The 23292-nt window shown below is 35.6% G+C and overlaps 1 protein-coding gene across 1 annotated transcript in view; it reads right to left on the bottom strand.

Moving 5' to 3' along the window:
- FAM171B (family with sequence similarity 171 member B) overlaps positions 1-23292 on the bottom strand; it is a 63909-nt gene that overhangs the window by 5482 nt on the left and 35135 nt on the right. The window contains exons 2-6 of the mRNA XM_004276917.3: positions 22103-22336; positions 17108-17200; positions 13989-14147; positions 5677-5847; positions 2389-2505 (exon numbers count right to left, since the gene is read on the bottom strand). Coding sequence (XP_004276965.1) covers positions 2389-2505; positions 5677-5847; positions 13989-14147; positions 17108-17200; positions 22103-22336 — 774 coding nt within the window. The remainder of the gene's footprint in view (positions 1-2388; positions 2506-5676; positions 5848-13988; positions 14148-17107; positions 17201-22102; positions 22337-23292) is intronic.

Genomic DNA, 23292 nt, shown 5'->3' with positions numbered 1-23292 from the left:
TTAATAGCTCATATTTCTTCTATTGAAATACTAAATTTTAGCTTCAATGAAAAAAAGTCTTGTTACCTTGCATGGTTTAAAATTCAAAGGTTGTCAAATGTAAAATGAAAATATCAAACTATTTTTTAAATTGCAGAAAAAAATCAACGCCTAACAAAGTTAGCAGATAAATTGCTAACAAAGTTAGCAGATAAACTGCTACAGAGAAATGTATGTAAAATATCGTCCACATCCTGGATCAGGGTGTGCACTGGGACTATTCCTGAACAGCATGAAATAGCCAGGTTGCAGCTGCCTTTCAGCTGGGAACCAAGACACTAGATAAACCAAAAGAATTTTCTCTGACACATGATTAAAGATGAAGGAATGACATGTGCATTCGGCTTTCACACTTTCCCTAAACTTTACTAAAATGACACTGAAAGCTTTGTTTTGTTTTTTTTTATATTATTTTATTTTTTTCATCTTGGAGTACACTTGCTTTACCATGCTGTGTTAGTTTCTGCTGTATAACAAAGTGAATCAGCTATATGTATCCATATATCCCCATATCCCCTCCCTCTTGCATCTCCCTCCCACCCTCCCTATCCCACCCCTCTAGGTGGTCACAAAGCACCGAGCTGATCTCCCTGTGCTATGCAGCTGCTTCCCACTAGTTATCTACCTTATGTTTGGTAGTGTATATATGTCCATGCCTCTCTCTCGCTTTGTCACAGCTTACCCTTCCCCCTCCCTGTGTCCTCAAGTCCATTCTCTACGTCTGCATCTTTATTCCTGTCCTGCCCCTAGGTTCTTCAGAACCTTTTTTTTTTTTTTAGATTCCATATATGTGTGTTTGCATACAGTATTTGTTTTTCTCTTTCTGACTGACTTCACTCTGTATGACAGACTCTAGGTCCATCTGCCTTGCTACAAATAACCCAATTTCATTTCTTTTTATGGCTGAGTAATATTCCATTGTATATCGGTGCCACATCTTCTTTATCCATTCATCTGTTGATGGATGCTGAGGTTGCTTCCATGTCCTGGCTATTGTAAATAGAACTGCAATGAATACTGTGGTACATGACTCTTTTTGAATTATGGTTTTCTCAGGGTATATGCCCAGTAGTGGGATTGCTGGGTCGTATGGTCATTCTATTTTTAGTTTTTTAAGGAACCTCCATACTGTTCTCCATAATGGCTGTATCTATTTACATTCCCACCAACAGTGCAAGAGGGTTCCCTTTTCTCCACACCCTCTCCAGCATTTATTGTTTGTAGACTTTTTGATGATGTTTTGTTTTTATAAATAGACAAAAACCCATAGGTTAAGGCAGACTGAGATAAGAGACAAGAGCAACAAGATGCTGACTGCTGGAAAGTTGACTTAGCAGAGCTGGCAGCAGGGAAAGCCAAGAATTTATACGAGTGAACACCCAGATGCCCTAGAAAGTGGTAGCAGGTCCATGATGCAACCAGTCTACACTACAGTAGGTTAGAGTATTTCTTTTTTTAAGATGAATTAATGGAGTAAACATGCAATGTTTGAGTATTTTGAGATAGAAATCCTACATCTTGAGTTGTGTTTAAGTACAAAGTAAATAGATAATTTGATACCATGTTAAATCTAGGAAAAATGAAATACTTATTTCTCCTAGAATATGAATAGGCCATTCCTAGCAGATAGCTCTTGGTTTTTGTCCACCTTCTGTGCATATGTCAGGCCACTCTCCATTTGAGCTATCACTTGTCTTATCTCGGAAACAGTCTGGGGACACTATTATTCAACAGCCCCTCCTCCTCCCCACCACAGCCCCACCAAGGAGAATGCTCACGACCTAAGTCTGGGCCCATCTAAATTCCACATCTCTAGAAAGATCAGGAACAGTATGAGGAAAGGACTGCAAAGGGTTAGTATCAGCTGTTATGAAGCAGCAGTCTTCCAAAGACAGTCAAGTTGGTCTGCTAACTGGGCCCTCTAGGATTCCTGCCTTTTATAATCTGCTTCTTCAGCTTTCCCTAGGATCCTGCAAACTCCCTATATCCTAACACATTTTTTTAATTATCTAAAATCTATTCCTGTTTTTTGCAACCAAAAACTCTAACTGATCTGGGTAGAATTTATTCATAAAAAGTAAACTAAGGAAATTCTTGATTTGAATACACTTCATACTTCAGATTCATCAGATATTACAGCTATAAAGGACCTTCGAGTTCATGGAATTTAATCTTTCCTGATACACATGGAAAAAATAAAATAAAGCTGAGATCAAGAGACTAAAAGCTTTTTCCAGTGTCATACAGTAAGTAGCAATGCTCAGAATAAAATAGGAATCTCCTAATATCAATTTCAGCATGACTATTTGGACTTTTTAAAATTTACTCTTTGTTTCATTTTTACCATACCTCTAGTTCCTGGAAGTGGAGCTGCTATCCAGTAGCCCAAATGAGGTGCCTCGTATGTCCAAATTAAATGATTGTTATATTCCTTGACCATTCCCCGGCCATGATTTACCCAAGCACCTACAAAGGAAGGCAAGTAAAAAATACTAATCAATTAGTTTATATATCTTTAATGCTGATAGGAGTTTGCTGATAGTCATGTATAGAATACTTTGCAAGACTTTTTCAAAGATTATGAAAACTGTGGCAATATATTATCATGGGATAATATATATATTACATCATAATACAGTACATATTATAATATATTAAATAGAATAATTTGATTTGTTAAGACTAAAGGAAATAAAATCAATACTAATAAACTAAGGATATAGATCTATTTAGGGAAATCATGACTCCAAATAATGTCTACATTGTGCATATTGAGATATGTCTTAATAAGAATGTGAGTAATTAAATCCAAATTTATCAACAGGTGGTTGTTACCTATTCTGGGATTCTGATTAAACACTTATAGTCTATGTTTTATGGCCTTATTATTTATTAAATACTGTTTTGTTCTAGTACTGCTGGCATAGCTCTTTTAGAGCTCAATTTTTTAAAACTTTAAAAAATGCTATTTGGATTCAATTAAATGTTATCCACAGAAAAAAGCATTCAGTAAAGCCAGTATCTTTTATGAAGTCCAGCATAACAAAGCTATTTATAAGTTTGGTGTATAGTTGTATTTGGTTTATTGATTCCTTGTAATGATGTATATCTATAACATGTAAAACAGTGTTTTTAATAAGGTAGACAAACTTGGAATTATCAGAATAAGTCAACCTACTGCTTTTTAAATAGTCACATTAAAACTAAGCATTACATATGTGACAAATTAATTCAAAAATTTTGCCACTGGAAGGTACATTAGAGACAAAAGCCTTTTTCAGGAGAAACAATCAGAAAGCAGAACTCAAAGCAGATATTCTTCTTTAAAGTGTCTTAAAACAATTCTCTCATCCAACAAATTAGGAAATTGAGGCCGGAGTAAATTAAGTGATTTGTTCAAAATCACACTGCTGGTAAATGGACCAGAATCCAGGTCTTAGAGCTCTTAATCCAATGTTTAACAGTAGTATACCACTGTGACATTGTGATTTATAATAAGAAATATATATGTGGTTTTAATCCCCAGTCCTGGCACAGAGCTCCTAAAACCTCGGAATTTCCTATGTGATAAGGTCCAAAAAGGTGGAGACTGTCTTTTGTTGTTCATAACAAGCTGCTTTCAATGACACCTGAGTTTATGTTAATGAGATGAATGTTGGAAAGTCCCTGTGGCTAGGAGGCTGGTTGCCGGAGGAGCCAACCACGTGATCAGAGAGTTGGACCTTTCATCCCCACCCCTATGCACCCCTGTAGAGGAGGAAGAGGGGCTGGAGCTTGAACTCAATCACCAGTGTTCAACGATTTAATCAAGCATGCCTACATAATAAGGCCTCCATAAAAATCCCTGAACTCCAGGGTTTAGAGAGCAGAGTTGGTGAACACGTGGAGGTGCTGGGAGGGTGGAGCACCCAGAGGAGAGAGCACTGAAGCTCCAGGCCCTTTCTCCCATACCTTGCCCTGTGCATCTCCTCCATCTGGCTATTACCAAGTCGTACCCTTCTATAACAAACTGATAATTTAGTTGGTAAACTGTCTTCCTGTGAGCTGTTCTAGCAAGTTATCAAACTCGAGGAGAGGGTCATGGGAACCTCCAATTTATAGCCAGCTGGGCAGAAGCATGGGTGACAAGCTGGACTTGCAACTGGCCTCTTGAGTTGGGGGCTGCAGGACCGAGTCCTTAACCTGTAGGATCTGACACTAACTCCAGGTAGAGAGTGTCTAAATTGAATGAAATTTTAGGACACTTATTAGCTCGTGTTAAGAGTCCTGCTTGGTACAGAAAAAACACCCTCACATTTGGTGACCAGAAGTGAAGTTTTGAGTGTAGAATAGAGTTGAGAGAAGAAGAGTTTGTCCCTTACAACTACCATTGTTACTTATATAGTTTCCAGTCTTTCTTAAACAATAATATATCCATGTTTTTATCTTCTATAGTGAACATGTGTGTGTTTGTGCCTCACTACCTACCCTTCCAGTTATAGTGAAACCTCATTCCAAATCTCTTTTGAGGATCTACTGCTCCCTATTCTCAGTCCACATGACTAGTTTAGGGCTCCAATCCCAGTTCCAACACATGACTTAAGCCTAAGTAAATTTGTGCAATCTATTTGCAGACCACAAAAATTGGTTCCAAGATGGGCATGCAAACCCCATTCTACAAATGCAGTGAATCCAAGGGCTTAGGTAATAGCTACTAGGAAAAGAATTTCTCTTTCCGTTGGACTTTAACCTGGGTAGTATAAAGTGAGAGCACCTACAGCCTTCTTGATACTCAGAAGGGAAATCCTATTCCAGAAAGGTATTAACACAGGAAACAGATGAGAAAGAAATGAAGTCCTGCAAAACTGTCTAGGTTGTGTAACATGACTTAACCCAAGACAGTTCTACCCCTGGACCCAGTTTTGGACTGATCATCTTTTCTTGTTTTTGTTTTTTGGTAAAGATTCCCACCTTATTTACATGGAAACACAAGAAAACCAAGAGAAGCAGAAGGAAAAAAAGTGCATCCATCTGCTGTTTAGGAGGCTAAACTCAGGGAACAAAATTGGTACGAAAGATTTTTTTTTGGAAAATAATCTCTCTACTCTCTCTCTTTCTCCCTCTCTCTCTCTATAAATATAATACACATACATATATACACACACATACATATAAAAAACAGTGTTATTTTCATGAAATTAGCATATATTTATCAATTGCTTTAGCCAAGCTTTTATATATAACTTCATATTTCCTATCAAAACAAAAATAAACTCATAAGAGCAGAAATAATTTTAAAAATTTTATTTATGCTCAAAATATAAAAACATGGGAATGTGAGTAAATAATGCTATCTTAAAATGTAACAGTGATATCCTTTTCCCCACAATTGTATTATATTAATCAAAGTAGGGTCACTTTTCATCATTAACAAAGTGCTTAAAATTATAATATTACTGATTTAATACTCTACTAAAGATAAAACATTCAAATATAAATATTTTAATGTTTTAAATAATGCATATTAAAATTTAATATTGTGTATAAAATATAGAAAGTTTATTTGTCAATTATACCTTAATAAAGATGAAAATTTTAAATAAAAATATAGAAACATATTTCTAAAATATTCAGAACCTTTTCACCTAGCTCACATACCTGTGTTCATATCAAATGTCCAGGCAGGTATGTGATCCCCTGCACTTATACCATTTGTACGTAGAAGTGGGAGAGAAATTTGAATAGAGCCATCCACCTTTAATTCTTTTCCTCCAGAATATATTTTCACACATATTGCTGCAAGAGGAGTCAGTTCATTGCCTTCAAAACCTAAAAACAGAAGACAGTTCATTAAAATCATATGTAAAACACAAACTGTAGTTGTGTATTAACAACAGACTAATATGGACCTAAAATATCTAGTTCCTCTATTTCACCCAGGGTTATCCATTTTAATATCAAAAAGATACTGGATTCTACTTAAGGATTTTTAAAGTATATAATATATCATAAATAAATGCTATACTTATGTAACATTGACAAATCAGTATGAGCCTAAAGATCAAATTCTCTCTGAGTCCTCTGATTTAAGGTCACTGGAATCTAATTCAATGTTTTTAAAAACCTACAAAACCAACAGGAAGGCTGCCTCTCTGAAGGGGAGACATTTGAGCAGTGGCCAAATGAGAAGGTGCCATCCATGCAGAGACCTCAGAGAAGAGCCTTCCAGGCAGAAGAAACCAGCACAAAGCTCCCAAATCGGAAGTGATCTCGGCATGTGTAAGAAAGAAAGAAGCCTGGAGGTCAGAGAGAGATGGAAATAGCATAGCGCCTTGGAGGCCATCGAAAGGAATCCTTATTATCGCTGCCACCGAATCTGGTATATGTCTTCAGTTATCAGACAGGGCAACCACTGGCTTATTGGAAAATTTCTGTTAAATGTAAGAGAATTAACCTTTGCAAACGTCCTGAAACTCTAACCATAAGGTAAGCAAAATAATGCCATACATATTCTGTAGACTGGTTGCACTGGTCAGTAATGCACTGTAAAAAGTACTATGTAATCTGTAAGTAATTATAATCTCTTCTATCAAACTATTTATAAAGCCAGCTGGCTTTCTTAACTCCACCCCTCAGTTCTATACAGTCGGTGGCTTCACATAGTGAATGCAGCTGAAACTGATGAAATCAGCATCCCACCATTTGGGATAAGGCCAACTCAAAGAAGAAAGAAAAAAGAGTCTGAAAAACAATGAGAAGGAAACGTTCACAAAGAATTTTCATACTCGTAGAGCTCTAGAACTGTACAATCCAGTAGAGTAGGCAGAAGCGCATGTAGCAATTTAAATTTAAATGAAATGAGCAATACAGTTTCTCAGTGCACTGGTTATGTGTCAAGAGCTCAACAGCCACATGTGGCTCAGCAGCTACCAGACTGGGCAGAGCAGAACATTCCCATTTGTCAGCACAGCTCTAGAACTTTGAAAATGTTAGCAGCATTCTCAGGACAATTGAAATGTTTAATGAATAATCTCAAAAGCAGGGGGTAGAGGAATGCTGAAGGGCACAGCATTATGACTCCTTCCCACTGAATCTAATGAGTGTTGTTGTTCATAAAAACCCTCCAATGCACCATGAGCTTCATTTGCAATAGTGTATATATTGGTACCGTTCTTGTGATGTTTTTATTTTGAAAGCATCCTGTAACTTACAACTGGAAAACTTTGGCAGGTATCTTAGATTGGCTTCCTCAAGAAGCAAACCCTGAAATAACAATATGGAGGAAGCACCCACCACTGAGGGAATGGAGGAGTAACACAGAAGAAGGAAGCCAACACAGGATGTGTTAATGAACAGGTGTGTATGCGTTATGTGCTCTTTATCTGTCATTGGTTGAGAGCTTGCCCCTTGTGAGGGCCAAATCTGCATCCTGGACCAGGGAATGCCCTTAGGCAGAGTCGCAGTAGGAAACATAGGCTTGTAACAGAAGACAAGGTCATCTGGCTGGGGTATCAACAGCATCAGCTACAGCAAGTTAGGAAAAAAAAGAAAAAAAAAGCCTATCTAACCATAACATCTATATGCTTATTACTCTAATTTCTGACTACTCCCCAAACGATATGGACCAAAAATTTGACTCAAGGGAAACCATAAAAATTACATATTGTCTGAGGTGATTTTAAAAACAGTGGAATAAACAGAAGTTAAGTTAAAAAAAAATAATTGCCAGGGGACGTTCAAGATGGCGGAGGAGTTAAGATGTGGAGATCACCTTCCTCCCCACAAATACATCAAAAATACATCTACATGTATGTAACAACTCGTACAGAACACCTACTGAATGCTGGCAGAAGACCTCAGACTTCCCAAAAGGCAAGAAACTGCCCACGTACCTGGCCGTGTAGCTAACAGGGTCTTGGTGATCTGTCCAGGTGTCAGGCCTGAGCCTCTGAGGTGGGAGAGCCAAGCTCAGGACATTGGTCCACCAGAGACCTCCTGGCCCAGCCTCATGTAATATCAATCAGCAAGCGCTCTCCCAGAGATCTCCATCTTAATGCTAAGACCCAGCTCCACTCAATGACCAGCAAGCTCCAGTGCTGAACTCCCCATGCCAAACAACTAGCCAGACAGAAACACAACCACACCCATTAGCAGAGATGCTGCCTAAAATCATAATAAGTTCACAGACACCCCATAACACACCACCGGATGCAGTCTTGCCCACCAGAAAGACAAGATCCAGCCTCATCCACCAGAACACAGGCACCAGTCCCCTCCACCAGGAAGCCTACACAACCCACTGAACCAACCTTACCCACGGGGGGAAGACACCAAAAATAATGGGAACTACAAACCTGCAGCCTGTGAAAAGGAGACCCCAAACACAGTAAGATAAGCAAAAGGAGAAGACAGAGAAATACACAGCAGATGAAGGAGCAAGGTTAAAACCCACCAGACCAAACAAATGAAGATGAAATAGGCAGTCTACCTGAAAAAGAATACAGAGTAATGACAGTAAAGATGATCCAAAATCTTGGAAGTAGAATGGAGAAAATACAAGAAACGTTTAACAAGGACCTAGAAGAACTAAAGAGCAAACAAACAGTGATGAACAACACAATAAATGAAATTAAAAATTCTCTAGAAGGAATCAATAGCAGAATAACTGAGGCAGAAGAATGGATAAGTGACTTGGAAGATAAAATAGTGGAAATAACTACCACAGAGAAGAATAAAGAATAAAGAATGAAAAGAATTGAGGACAGTCTCAGAGACCTCTGGGACAACAATAAATGCACCAACATTCGAATTATAGGGGTCCCAGAAGAAGAGAAAAAGAAAGGGACTGAGAAAATATTTGAAGAGATTATGGTTGAAAACTTCCCTAATATAGGAAAGAAAATAGTCAATCAAGTCCAGGAAGCACAGAGAGTCCCATACAGGATAAATCCAAGGAGAAATGCACCAAGAGACATATTAATCAAACTATCAAAAAATTAATACACAGAAAAAATATTAAATGCAGCAAGGGAAAAACAACAAATAACATACAAGGGAATCCCCATAAGGTTAACAGCTGAGCTTTCAGCAGAAACTCTGCAAGCCAGAAGGGAGTGGCAGGACGTATTTAAAGTGATGAAAGGGAAAAACCTACAACCAAGATTACTCTACCCAGCAAGGATCTCATTCAGATGAGAAATGAGAAATTAAATGAGAAATGGAAATCAAAAGAAAGCTGGAGTCGCAATTCTCATATCAGACAAAACAGACTTTAAAACAAAGACTATTACAAGAGACTTTAAAACAAAGACTATTACAAGAGACAAAGAAGGACACTGCATAATGATCAAGGGATCAATCCAGGAAGAAGATATAACAATTGTAAATATTTATGCACCCAACATAGGAGCACCTCAATATATAAGGCAAATACTAACAGCCATAAAAGGGGAAATTGACAGTAACACAATCATAGTAGGGGACTTTAACACCCCACTTTCACCAACGGATAGACCATCCAAAATGAAAATAAATAAGGAAACACAAGCTTTAAATGATATATTAAACAAGATGGACTTAACTGATATTTATAGGACATTCTATCCAAAAACAACAGAATACACTTTCTTCTCAAGTGCTCATGGGACATTCTCCAGGGTAGATCATATCTTGGGTCACAAATCAAGCCTTGGTAAATTTAAGAAAATTGAAATTGTATCAAGTATCTTTTCTGACCACAATGCTATGAGACTAGATATCAATTACAGGAAAAAATCTGTAAAAAATATAAACACATGGAGGCTAAACAATACGTTATTAAATAACCAAGAGCTCACAGAAGAAATCCAAGAGGAAATCAAAACATACCTAGAAACAAATGACAATAAAAACATGATGACCGAAAACCTATGGGATGGAGCAAAAGCAGGTCTAAGAGGGAAGTTTATAGCAATACAATCCAACCTCAAGAAACAAGAAAAATCTCAAATAAACAACCTAACCTTACACCTAAAGCAAGTACAGAAAGAAGAACAAAAAAGCCCAAAGTTAATAGAAGGAAAGAAATCATAAAGATCATATCATAAATAAATGAAAAAGAAATGAAGGAAACGATAGCAAAGATCAATAAAACTAAAAGCTGGTTCTTTGAGAAGATAAACAAAATTGATAAACCATTAGCCAGACTCATCAAGGAAAAAAGGGAGAAGACTCAAATCAACAGAATTAGAAATGAAAAGGAGAACAACTGACACTGCACAAATACAAAGGATCATGAGAGATTAATGCACGCAACTAATTATATGCCAATAAAATAGACAACCTGGAAGAAATGGACAAATTCTTAGAAAAGCACAACCTTCCAAGACTGAATCAGGAAGAAATAGAAAATATAAACAGACTAATCACAAGCACTGAAATTGAAACTGTGATTAAAAATCTTCCAACAAACAAAAGCCCAGGACCAGATGGCTTCACAGGGGAATTCTATCAAACATCATAGAAGAGTTAACACCTGTTCTTCTCAAACTTTTTCAAAATATAGCAGAGGGAGGAACACTCCCAAACTCATTCTGCGAGGCCACCATCACCCTGATACCAAAACCAGACAAGGATGTCACAAAGAAAGAAAACTACAGGCCAATATCACTGATGAACATAGATGCAAAAATCCTCAACAAAATACTAGCAAACAGAATACAACAGCACATTAAAAGGATCATACACCATGATCAAGTGGGGTTTATCCCAGGAATGCAAGGATTCTTCAATATATGCAAATCAATCAATGTGATAAACCATATTAACAAACTGAAGGAGAAAAACCATATGATCATCTCAGTAGATGCAGAGAAAGCTTTCAACAAAATTCAACACCGATTTATGATAAAAACCCTCCAGAAAGTAGGCATAGAGGGAACTTACCTCAACATAATAAAGGCCATATATGACAAACCCACAGCCAACATCGTTCTCAATGGTGAAAAACTGAAAGCATTTCCACTAAGATCAGGAACAAGACAAGGTTGCCCACTCTCACTACTATTATTCAACATAGTTTTGGAAGTTCAAGCCACAGCAACCAGAGAAGAAAAAGAGATGAAAGGACTACAAATCGGAAAGGAAGAAGTAAAACTGTCACTGTTTGCAGATGACATGATACTATACATAGAGAATCCCAAAGATGCTACCAGAAAACTACTAGAGCTAATCAATGAATTTGGTAAAGTAGCAGGATACAAAATTAATGCACAGAAATCTCTGGCATTCCTATACACTAATGATGAAAAATCTGAAAGAGAAATTAAGGAAACACTCCCATTTACCACTGCAACAAAATACCTAGGAATAAGCCTACCTAAGTAAACAAAAGACCTGTATGCAGAAAACTATGAGACACTGATGAAAGAAATTAAAGATGATACCAACAAATGGAGAGATATACCATGTTCTTGGATTGGAAGAGTCAACATTGTGAAAATGACTCTACTACCCAAAGCAATCTACAGATTCAATGCAATCCCTATCAAACTACCACTGGCATTTTTCACAGAACTAGAACAAAAAATTTCACAATTTGTATGGAAATACAAAAGACCCCCAATAGCCAAAGCAATCTTGAGAAAGAGTATCAGAGCTGGAGGATTCAGGCTCCCTGACTTCAGACTATACTACAAAGCTACAGTAATCAGGATAGTATGGTACTGGCACAGAAACAGAAAGATAGATCAATGGAACAGGATAGAAAGCCCAGAGATAAAGCCACGCACATATGGTCACCTTATCTCTGATAAAGGAGGCAAGAATATACAATGGAGATAGACAACCTCTTCAATAAGTGGTGCTGGGAAAACTGGACAGCTACATGTAAAAGAATGAAATTAGAACACTCCCTAACACCATACACAAAAATAAACTCAAAATGGATTAAAGACCTAAATGTAAGGCCAGACACTATCAAACTCTTAAGAGGAAAACATAGGCAGAACACTCCATGACATAAATCACAGCAAGGTCCTTTTTGACCCACCTCCTAGAGAAATGGAAATAAAAACAAAAATAAATGGGACCTAATGAAACTTAAAAGCTTTTTCACAGCAAAGGAAAGCATAAACAAGACCAAAAGACAACCCTCAGAATGGGAGAAAATATTTGCAAATGAAGTAACTGACAAAGGATTATTCCCCAAAATTTACAAGCAGCTCATGCAGCTCAATATCAAAAAAACAAACAACCCAATCCAAAAATGGGCTGAAGACCTAAATAAACATTTCTCCAAAGAAGATATACAGATTGCCAACAAACACATGAAAGGATGCTCAACATCACTAATCATGAGAGAAATGCATATCAAAACTACAATGAAGTTTCAGCTCACACCGGTCAGAATGCCCATCATCAAAAAATCTACAAATGATATATGCTGGAGAGAGTGTGGAGAAAAAGTAACCCTCTTGCACTGTTGGTGGGAATGTAAATTGATACAGCCACTGTGGAGAACAGTATGGAGGTTCCTTAAAAAACTAAAAATAGAACTACCATACAACCCAGCAATCCCACTACTGGGCATATACCCTGAGAAAACCATAATTCAAAAAGAGTCATGTAGCACAGTGTTCACTGCAGCACTATTTACAATAGCCAGGACATGGAAGCAACCTAAGTGTTCATTGACAGATGAATGGATAAAGATGATGTGGTGCATATATACAATGGAATATTACTCAGCCATAGAAAGAAATGAAATTGAGTTATTTGTAGTGAGGTGGATGGACCTAGAGACTGTCATACAGAGTGAAGTAAGTCAGAAAGAGTAGAACAAATATTGTATGCTAACACATATATATGGAATCTAAAAAAAAAAAAAAAGGTTCTGAAGAACCTAGGGGCAGGACAGAAATAAAGACACAGACGTAGAGAATGGACTGAGGACATGGGGAGGGGGAAGGGCCAAGTGAGAGAGTGGCATGGACATATATACACTACCAAAGGTAAAAGAGATAGCTAGTGGGAAGCAGTCGCATAGCACAGGGAGATCAGCTCAGTGCTTTGTGTCCACTTAGAGGGGTGGGATAGGGAGGGTGGGAGGGAGAAGCAAGAGGGAGGGGATATGGGGATATATGTATATGTATAGCTGATTCACTTTGTTGTGCAGCAGAAACTAGCAAACCATTGTGAAGCAATTATACTCCAATAAAGATGTTAAAAAAATAACCTTGTAAAGTTTTAGCAAAATACACTGTAACTCAAAGTGAAAAAATAATAATAAAAAAATAAAAACAGTGGAGTTTTTAATTGCAACAACTGGTAGAAATGGTAGAACAAGTGTGGATGTACAGAGGGAAGATACAGTTTTTACAGGTGTCATTCATAAGTTAATTGTTAAATAAAGTGTAAGATTCCATCATCTTCATAATGTAGGTCATGACAGCCTTATGTAAGTGTACTAGTGCTGCTGAATATAAAAGGTACTTTTCAATATTACCGTTTTACTCAGAGTATATCAAATATATTTGAAAAGAAAAATCTCCAGTTGCTTACTCTAATCTATAAACTTTTTTATATCTAACAATTATTAACACTGCTGATCAATTTGATAAGAATGAATAGGTCAAATTATAATATATATGTAAACTTCTTAATCAAATTTCCACTTTCAATATTTTTTAATTTGCAAAATTATACAATAATCATTACTATTTCCTATACCTTGATTCCCTCCTTTGGATAAAAATATCCTGTAAATTAAACTCTCTATTAATTTGAAATAATGTATGCAGAAGACTGGTATAATCTTTCATTGGATCAAAGGGACTGCCTATAAACACTTTAATAACTATATTTATGTTTCAAAAGTGACATGTCTCCTCCAAAGCTTAAATGAATTTCAGACATCTAAATAAATAGTACTTGATGAGAGATTTATGTACTGTTTTTATAAATAGATTAGATTATAAAAAATTAGAAAATACCTGACTTATTGAGAGTAATTCCAGTCGTATACAGAAAATTATCCACTTTCAAAAACTGTTGTAGGACTGTAAGGTAGCCTGTAACGTTGCTAATGTGATGGCTGTTGGGTAGTCTAATTAAGGCTTTTGAAAACTGAACACTTGGTTGAGATTTGGCATCTGGAAAAAGGAAACCTCATTAGCAAATAGACAAAACAAATGCATATTAAGCACAGCACTATTGGTCAGGACATTTTACTCTAAGTGAACCAGTTATTTCTAAAACATTACTGACATCTCCTAATTATAATTATTATTTTATATTCAGATCTGAATAAATAAGAAATGCCCCTTTCTTTAGATCATACAAGGCACCTTTAGCCTAGAGAGTGCTTGATTCGCTTGCCCAGAATTTCTTCACCCTTTGAGTTTCACTTCTAGGGAACCACACACTGACCCATGTGGTTCACTTGGGGTTTCATTTCTGTAACAAGAGTAGAGGTAATGGTGCATGCCAGAATGGGCTGAAACCAATCAAAAGCATCTCATTATCCTGTTGGCCACAGTGATTTGTTGAACTATGGGACTTGTGACAACCACAGTTAATGAGATGCAATGTGAGTTTTGCTTGGACTTCTAGGGGAAAAGACCTTCTATTCCCCACTAGATTTTATGTGAGCAGATATATGTCTGGGAGTTGCAAAAGCCATCTTGTGACCAAAAATGAGAGCTCCTTTGAAAATGAGACAATATTTAAGGACCGGAGAGTTGAGAAACAGAAAGAGTAAAACTAGTTCTCAATTATTTCAACTGAAGCCCTGATCAAGCCATGTCTAAAGGTGGTCCCATTCCTACACTTATCAATCATTTGAGCAATAAATAAGTGCTTCCTTTGGGCTTAAACTAGTTTCGGGTTGGGTTTTCAGCAACTTGCAACAGAAAGTATCTTTGATGATAAGCCATATACTTAAGTGGGTAGGTTTCTGCATCAGGCAATTAAACATGCATTAAAAGTTTTTCAAATGCCAGGCATTCAATTTATAAATATTATCTCATGTAAATAACTTTGAATTGACTATCCTCTAATTTATCGAGAACCCAGGGACAATATTGATTTTTTTCTGTATTCAGCAGATCTTTAACAATTCAAGGGTCAACTCATATCATTAAAACTAAAAATTATCAGAAACAATCAGTTAAGTTCTTAGGATGAAAAAAGTATCCATTTTTAAAGAGTTACATGACAATAAAAAATAAACTATACACTGACTGAGAATTATCTTACATTGTTTTATTTATCATTTATGTATGAAGCTAGAAAAATGGTACCTGGAAAATAAACAGTTAAGGGATATAAAGAAAAAAAAACAACACATCTATATTATCCTTGTTAAATTGCTTTGAGGGAACAATGTAATACCTTTTGATCCCTTATAGGTACTATCTACAACTTACTTTTTTAAAATGTGTGGCTTAATTATGATGAAAATCCAAACTTCTTTACAACTGAAAACATGTACACTAAAGGAAATGTCTAACTGAACTTCTCTAAGGTTTTACACGTTCCTGAAGTTCCCAATTTTTGCTGCTCCTTTTACTACAAATATATTTACACACAGGCCTAACACATTTTTCACTACACAAAATGAACAACTTCCTGATAAAATCTTAGAAGGAAAAATATTAACGTTTTCTGGAAGTTAAGAAGTGAGGATGCGTACTTTCCTAAAGAAAGATTTAACATCATCAGAAACATCCATCCTTTCTTGGTTGGCCTCACCAGTAGGTCAACTCTTAGGGAAATGAGGCAGTAAAAGGAATTCCAGAGGGCTCACAGTGTTCTCACAGAGATGGGCACGTGGCATGTGCAGTGCCACCCAGACAGACGAGAGCTCACCACTGCTTCGTACAGTGGCAAAGGAGTGGTACATGAACGTGCTCACGCTGACCCTTTTCATATAACCCAGCAGAAATTACAATTTGTGATGGGGTTTGAAGAATCCAGGAAGGAGTAGGATGTGTCAAGATAAAACCAAAACAAACAAATGAAGCAGGACTGTGGAGAACCTGATTTCACTAAGGTCCCAGCAGTGTACAATGTGGCCTCTCTCTGCAAACATGTAGTTCCTATTTACTTTCCACCTTTCATACTCAACGCTACATCCACCCATTCTGCCATGCACCGGCAAACTCAGTGCAAGAGTAAGAGATTCTACTGCCTTGCTCAGTAAATTACTCTAAGATTAATCAAGCCCTAGTTAATTTTTTCCAAATGATAGTGTTAGGCTTTCTTTTTTAATACATTAGGACTAAATAAGATAAGCTTCTGAAGATGAAGAGAACTTCAAAAACAGTTCTTTTTACCATGACTCTTGTATTGGACTTTGAGGTTTTCTGCCTTTACCAGTCATTCTTATTATGCTTTAGTTCTCAACATTAATTTCCCAAAAGAAACAAAAAAGCCAATTATTGTCATTTATAGAGGTTTTACATAATATGCAGTTAAGAGTCACAAAATGCTGGGACTAGTTAAGGGGGTAAGGAGGTGAGGTAACGATAAAACTGTCATCTTCGTGGTTGGTAAAGCAGAGCTGGAGGACACAGCTTGAATCAGACCCCAAATCACGCTTCCCGTATTCCTGCCCTTGGGATATGTGAGTGGGGCAAATCATGTCTGCCAAGCAGATACTTAACTCCCCAGCCTCAGACCCTTCCCACACAGGCAGCAAGATCAATGTCAGAGGCAGGAATGAAGGTGACCTGCAAACTAGAAAGCCCCAGAGATCTGAGTCCTTTTCCCAATTTCACCAACCACTAAAGCTCAGTGAGAGACGTGATTTGGAAAGCAGTTCAGGGACTCTTTCCAGTACTTCTGCAAGTCAGATGTTCTACTGGGGGTGGCTAAAATGGTAAAAGAGAGAATGATTCCCACTACACACACACACACAAATGCTATAGTTTGATAGTGAAATAAGAATCAGTTCAGATCAACTTATAGTCAGTACTAATCATCCCCGATCAACTTAGATTTTTCCCACCTTATAATCAACACTGATCCACTGGTGAAGAAGTACAGTTATACAATATAGTCACAATATAGTCTCTTTACTTACTAGCTAAGTAAGAAGTGGTGTACTTACCAGCTAATTTTCCAGTAATTAAAACAGTGTCTTCAAATAGCCATATATTTGCTTGGCTTTGCGGGAACAGTGAAAGTGTAACTGATGAATATACTGTGAAATATAGCATAATTAGGATATTTTATTAGACATGGGGGGAAAACTGGGACAAATATAGTTCTGCTCTGGCAGGTCCTAAAATTGTGGGGAAAAAGAAGTTCTGTGATGGGAAAAGCAATTCAAAACAAAGGAAGAATGCATGTATAATATGATGGAGGAAAAAAGGAACATAATAAAGTGAGACGATTTGGCATCACTATTTTACTAATTTTTTAAAATTTTATAAGTAGTTTGTACCAAGGTGACTAATAATGTTCTCTAACTAACCCCAGATATATTTGGTCAAGTTAAATGCTTAAACAACCCTCTGCTATTTTCTCTATATAATCGTTACTTATTTCCTTCTTATACTGAATAATTTTTAAGCCGTTTTTTCCTGGCCCCATGATTCAAGGTTCTCTCAGATGGGGAGTATATCCACTCTTCTTTTTTAACTCCCCATACAAAGGTGCAGTGCTCTTCTTCACAGTGTGGTTCGCCAAACAGACTGTGCTTTGCCAAAGGAAGAAACAGTTTAACACATAAAATGATCCAGAGGCAACCTTTAGTAGTAGGGAGGATGGGGCTGGACCCGCCTACAAGAGTAGGCACCTGAAATGCCTGGTGGGATGAGTAGTAAGTGCAGATCCCCTGAAAGATAACTAAATTCTTTCAAGATCAGGAACAAGAGGCAGGGACAAAAGACCATCGTTTTATAAGCAAGACCAAATCAAACAAGCTGATCAATCCTGCAAAAGAAAAATAAGTTCTGAGGCATCACCTAGAGTTCAAGTTCTCACTGATCTCTCTCCTCCATGCAATGCAAGTAAATATCAACAGAAATGATACAATACCCCTAAATCACTTAAGAAAGGATAAAACACACTTGCATGAGAATACTTTTAAAATTTGGAGATATTTCAAAGAGCTGTAAAGGAAATACGGAAAAGACAGGATAAAATATTAAAAGTATACAATGATGTATGGGTGGATGTAAAATAATATACTTTTTTCTTAAGTAGGAATAGAGGACTACCAAATGAAAGTAATTTTAATTGAGAATACACTAACATTTAGATGGATTGTTAGACGTATTAGATTGGAGAGGAGGTGGTTAGGGTAGTAGCTTGGACCCGAGATGATTGTATCCCATATTTGGATACTTTCTCAGTCCCAGGTAGGTTAAAAAGGGCTTTTCTATTAAACCTGAGGAGAATCTTTCAGAAAGTCACTTAAACTTGGATTCAGATTTCCTTTGACTTTAAAAAATGTTTCTGATTATAAACGGGATATATATCCACTCTGGAAAAGTTGAGAAATACAGAAAAGGAAAGAAGAAAATGATGGTCATCACAATACCACCACAGAGACAACCACTATTAGTATTTCAGTGTAGCTCTTTCTGGATTTTTCCTGTGATTTTGTTTTTAAAAAGAGGGAGTATGATATTGTATACAGAATATTTTCACCCTGCTTTTTCACTTAAAATAATATTGTAAGCATTTCTGGTCCTCAATAGAAACTTTCATAACATTTTCAAGGTCACCTGTTTCTTAAAGTATCAAGATTCACTTAACCACTACACTGTACAATACTGTATATTTAGATTGTTTCCATTTTCACTATTACAAAATAATATTTGACTTAACATCCTGTGCACAGATATCTGTCCACTTTATTTGTATGTTTGTTTTTAGGATATATTCCCAGCAGTCAATGATGATGAAGATTTCGAAGACACTGACACACACATTTCAAAGTTGTTATCCAGATAACACTGCCGACTTCTCCCACCAGCAGTGTTTGAGGATGGCCGTCTTGCCCAGCTTGTCAATACTGAGTATGTTCACTTTTTAAAAATGTTTCTAAAGTGAAAAAATCTAAGAAATGTGTATTTTGGAGGCATACATGGATTATTAGGAAGGTAAGATATTTTATCGTATTTACTAATCATTTGTATTTCCTGTTTTGAAAACTAAGTCATGATTTTATCCATTCACCTTATTTAGGCAGGGCCTTGGTTTTTTACTGATGTGTATGAATTCTTAACACATTAAGGATATCATTCCTTATTATTTCATATATTTTTTTACTACTTTTTAAAATTATGGGGAAATCTACCTTTTATGACATCTTTCATTGCTTTTCGGTTTAAAAAGACCATCCTAAAAAAATAAGATAGTTTATTAAATTTAATATAATTTAATTTTCCATATTTTAACTTTTTGAGCAATATATTTTGGAATATGGATTCAAATTAATTTACTCCAAATAGTTAACCAAAGTATCCCAATATAACATATTGAATATTCAGCTTTTTCCTCAATGATTTATGATTCCTATCATAGATTATATTTTTTATGCCTATTAGTATCTGATTTGTACCACATTACAAATCATAGTACAATATCACTTAATTCTGTAGCTATATATTTTAGTTATCTGGAATGGCAAATTGCCTCTAGTAAATCGTCTTTTAAAACAAGATTTCAGGTATTTTGACACATCTGTTCTTTAAGGGTTATTTTGCCAAGTGTTCTGTTAATGCATTAAATCTATAAATTAATCTGGGAAGAATTCAAATCTTTACAATATTCAAGCTAAGAAAAAATATTTTTCCAGTTTCTGGTGTTTTAGTTGATTTGGTTTTTTTTTTTTTAGGTCTATCAATAACATTTGGTAGTTTTATTTTCCCTCCCCACAGTTACTTCACTTTCTTTTGTAGGTTTCCCTGCATATTTTGTTTGTTCTTGTTGTTCTGAGAGGGATTTCTTTTCATTATTTTTCCTAATTGGTTATTACTTCTGGTATATAAGAACATGTATTGATTTGTAGCAATACTAATTTGTAGTTTTCCAGGAATATGATCATAACCAGAAAAAATGGTTTTGATTCTTCCTTCCTAATAGCTATTCCCTTTTTTTATCTGTTAATATCTTTTTGCTCTGATAATAACTTCTACTACAATGTAAAATAATATAGACATCTGTGTTCAGTTTCTTATTTTAGTAGGATCACCTCTAATATTTTACAGTTAAGTATGATTTTGAGATACCTAAGGATATCTTTGTGGTCCTAGTTTTTAAAGAATGTGTTCTTGGTTAGGCATGAATGGTGAACTTATAAAATGCATTTCAGGCAACATTTCAGGCAATTGTTGATATTATCACATATTAGTTCTAATTTGTTCTACTAATATGATACATAAAATTAATGAAGTTTGACATCCTTATAGTTCTGCAAAGAAGAAAAATCCTACTTGGTCTTGACAGTATCCTATATTTAAATAATGGTGAAATTCTTTTCTGTATTGTTTAGGAATTTTACATTTAGAGTTATAAGTATGACTGGTCAATAGAGAGGTGTGTGTATATGAGAGACAGTATGCACACATGAGGGCATTTAATTTTGTATTACCTTTGTTAGGTCTCAGAATCAAGGCTGTACTGATTTGGTAAAATGATCTGGGGCACTTTTCCTTATACCCTTTGAAGTTATTTTTACCCAGAACATTTTACCCATGGTTATTAATCTACCTCATCTAAAATCAATATACCATTTATATTATCACAAAATTGTTTGCTTTATTGGATTTTTAAGATTATTGCCAAATTTTTTGATAATTTTTATGATTTTTAAAGCTTTTATGTATTTTTATCTTTTATTTCCCTCATTTTTGTTTAAATTAGCTAGATGTATGTATAATTTACTTCAAAGAACTAACACTTTGTCAATTATTTCTTTATATTTTTCTAATATATGCCAATCTAGTTCAATCTTTTTATTTCCTTTTTCCCATTTTAGTTGGTTTCTTCTTTCATTATTTTTCTCACTTTTGTTGAATGAATAGTTGTACTTAATTTCTGTCTTTAAAAAAATTTAAAGCATTTGAGACCATGAAATCATCTCAAATACATCCTTATCTGGATTTTCCAGCCATTTTATTACAATTTTATTCACATGAGTCTTATTAAATTATCTAATTCATTTTTCATTTTCTTTCTCATTCTAAATTTAAATAGTTCAAGAATTCAAATGTTTCCATTATGAAACTAAATAAAATATCTAAAACCTAACAACAAGAACCACCACAATAAAAAATAAAATTTTTAGAAAGATTGACTACCTAATGTATCATCCTTCCAGTCAATCAGACTTGTATTCTGGTACCTTGTATGGCCAATTTTCCCAGTATTCAATTAGTTATAATCACTCCTACCAATTTTTTTCCAGCTTTATTGAAATATAATTGACAGCTAACATCATGTAAGTTTAAGGTGTACAATGTGATGATTTGATATATGTTTTTATATTGTGAAATGATTGCCACAATAATTAATAATTCTTTCTCCAGTATGCCTCTTGTACTCTCACCTCTCCTTTCCATTTCCTTTCTTACATCAGGCTACTGTCCAGCAGCACAACCACAGCTTCATAGCCAGGCTCCCTGAATCCATTTTAGCCCTGCTGTTGCCCTGTTCTTTATACACTGTAAATTCAGTTTCTAAACAACTTACTTTCATGTGCTCAAGAATCTACAAGAACTGTTTTATTATTCGTCACGTAAATCTAAACTGTTCATCTTATCTTTTGAGACTGTCCTTTAATTATCTGGCCCTTTACTTTACTTTGGGCCAGATAATTTACTTTACTTTACTATCTTGCTTCTAACTAATTCTTTGGGCATGCCACACCCCTCTCCGCCACCTGCAGACAAGCTTTGTGCCAGAGCAGAGCTGTAGCTCGGGATTCCTTCAAGCTTCTGTAGAAGGAAAAAGACCTTCATGTTTTCTTCAAACTGGCACGCCTTTCTAACCTCCTTATATTGGCTTCACATAGTCTCATTTTCGGTTTATCAGAACAAGAGAAAAAAATCATTTACATTTAGTGAAAGCAAAACATTGTTTAACTGCTTACTTGGCATTCTTCCAGTCTTCCAAGGCAGAGGTGTCAACACATAGCCATCTTTGTAAGCAATAATGGTTAGGCTGAGTCCTAACTTGTAGGGTACTCTTATCAACACTGCTCCATTGTTTCTAGTTACTGTGGAATTTGTCTTCGTGTAGTTTACAAACACTTCTACAACTGCTTGACTCAGGTACTGACGACTGATGATGTCATTCACCTGGACCTTCAGCATAAATACAGACACTGGAAGAGAAAAAGAAAATCGCAGCACGTTATATCCTAGAAAGCGTATGTCACTATACTTTAAAATGTCATTTAAGGCACCTGAACCAACAGTACAAAACTGTTGAAAAATTTAGGAAATACATACACATGGATGGATAGGAAGAGATGTTAAACATTCCAACAAATTCATTATTCTCCCTAAAACTGAATAAATTTGAATTTATTATTAATACGGCGCAGGATTATCACTCCATTTTCTCTGCCATTTAGAAGAAGAAGGGAGAACAGTGAATAATGGAAAGAGTTTCTGGCTTTAGGAAAATAATTTTTACTTTATGTTACTAATTTCTAATATTATCAAGTTATATAGATTTAATACTAATTTAAAATACAGTCAAAGGTCTTAGAATAAAATGCCATCTCACCAAACCCATTAGTGCATGGCTAGCTCCTTTATTTTGTTCTGTTGTCTGGAAAGCAGGGGATGTGTTTTAGTTCCAAATTACAAAATATCAAAACAGAATCTCAGATGCACCTAGAGAATATTATGCTTAGTGAAATAAGTCAGAAAGATAAATACTGTGATGTCACTTATATGTGGAATCTAAAAAATAACACTAATGTATATGCAAAACAAACACATTCACAGACATAGAAAATAAACTTAAGGTAATCAAAAGGGAGAGGGAAGGGGGAGGGACAAATTAGGGGTATAGGGTTAACAGATACAAACTACTATCTATAAAATAGATAAGCAACAAGAAGGTATTGTATAGCATAAGGAATTATAGCCGTTACTTTGTAATAACCTATAATGGAACATAATCTGCAAAAATACTGAATCACTATGCTGTATACCTGAAACTAATATTGTAGATCAACTATACTTAAGTTAAAAAAAACCCTTTTTCTAAAATATAAAAAAACATGATCCATTAAATATATAGATACAACATGTGAAAATAATAAAGTCA

Source organism: Orcinus orca, chromosome 7, assembly GCF_937001465.1.
Source record: "Orcinus orca chromosome 7, mOrcOrc1.1, whole genome shotgun sequence".
NCBI classification, from domain to species: Eukaryota; Metazoa; Chordata; class Mammalia; order Artiodactyla; family Delphinidae; genus Orcinus; species Orcinus orca.
This window is presented reverse-complemented; position numbering and strand designations above follow the sequence as displayed.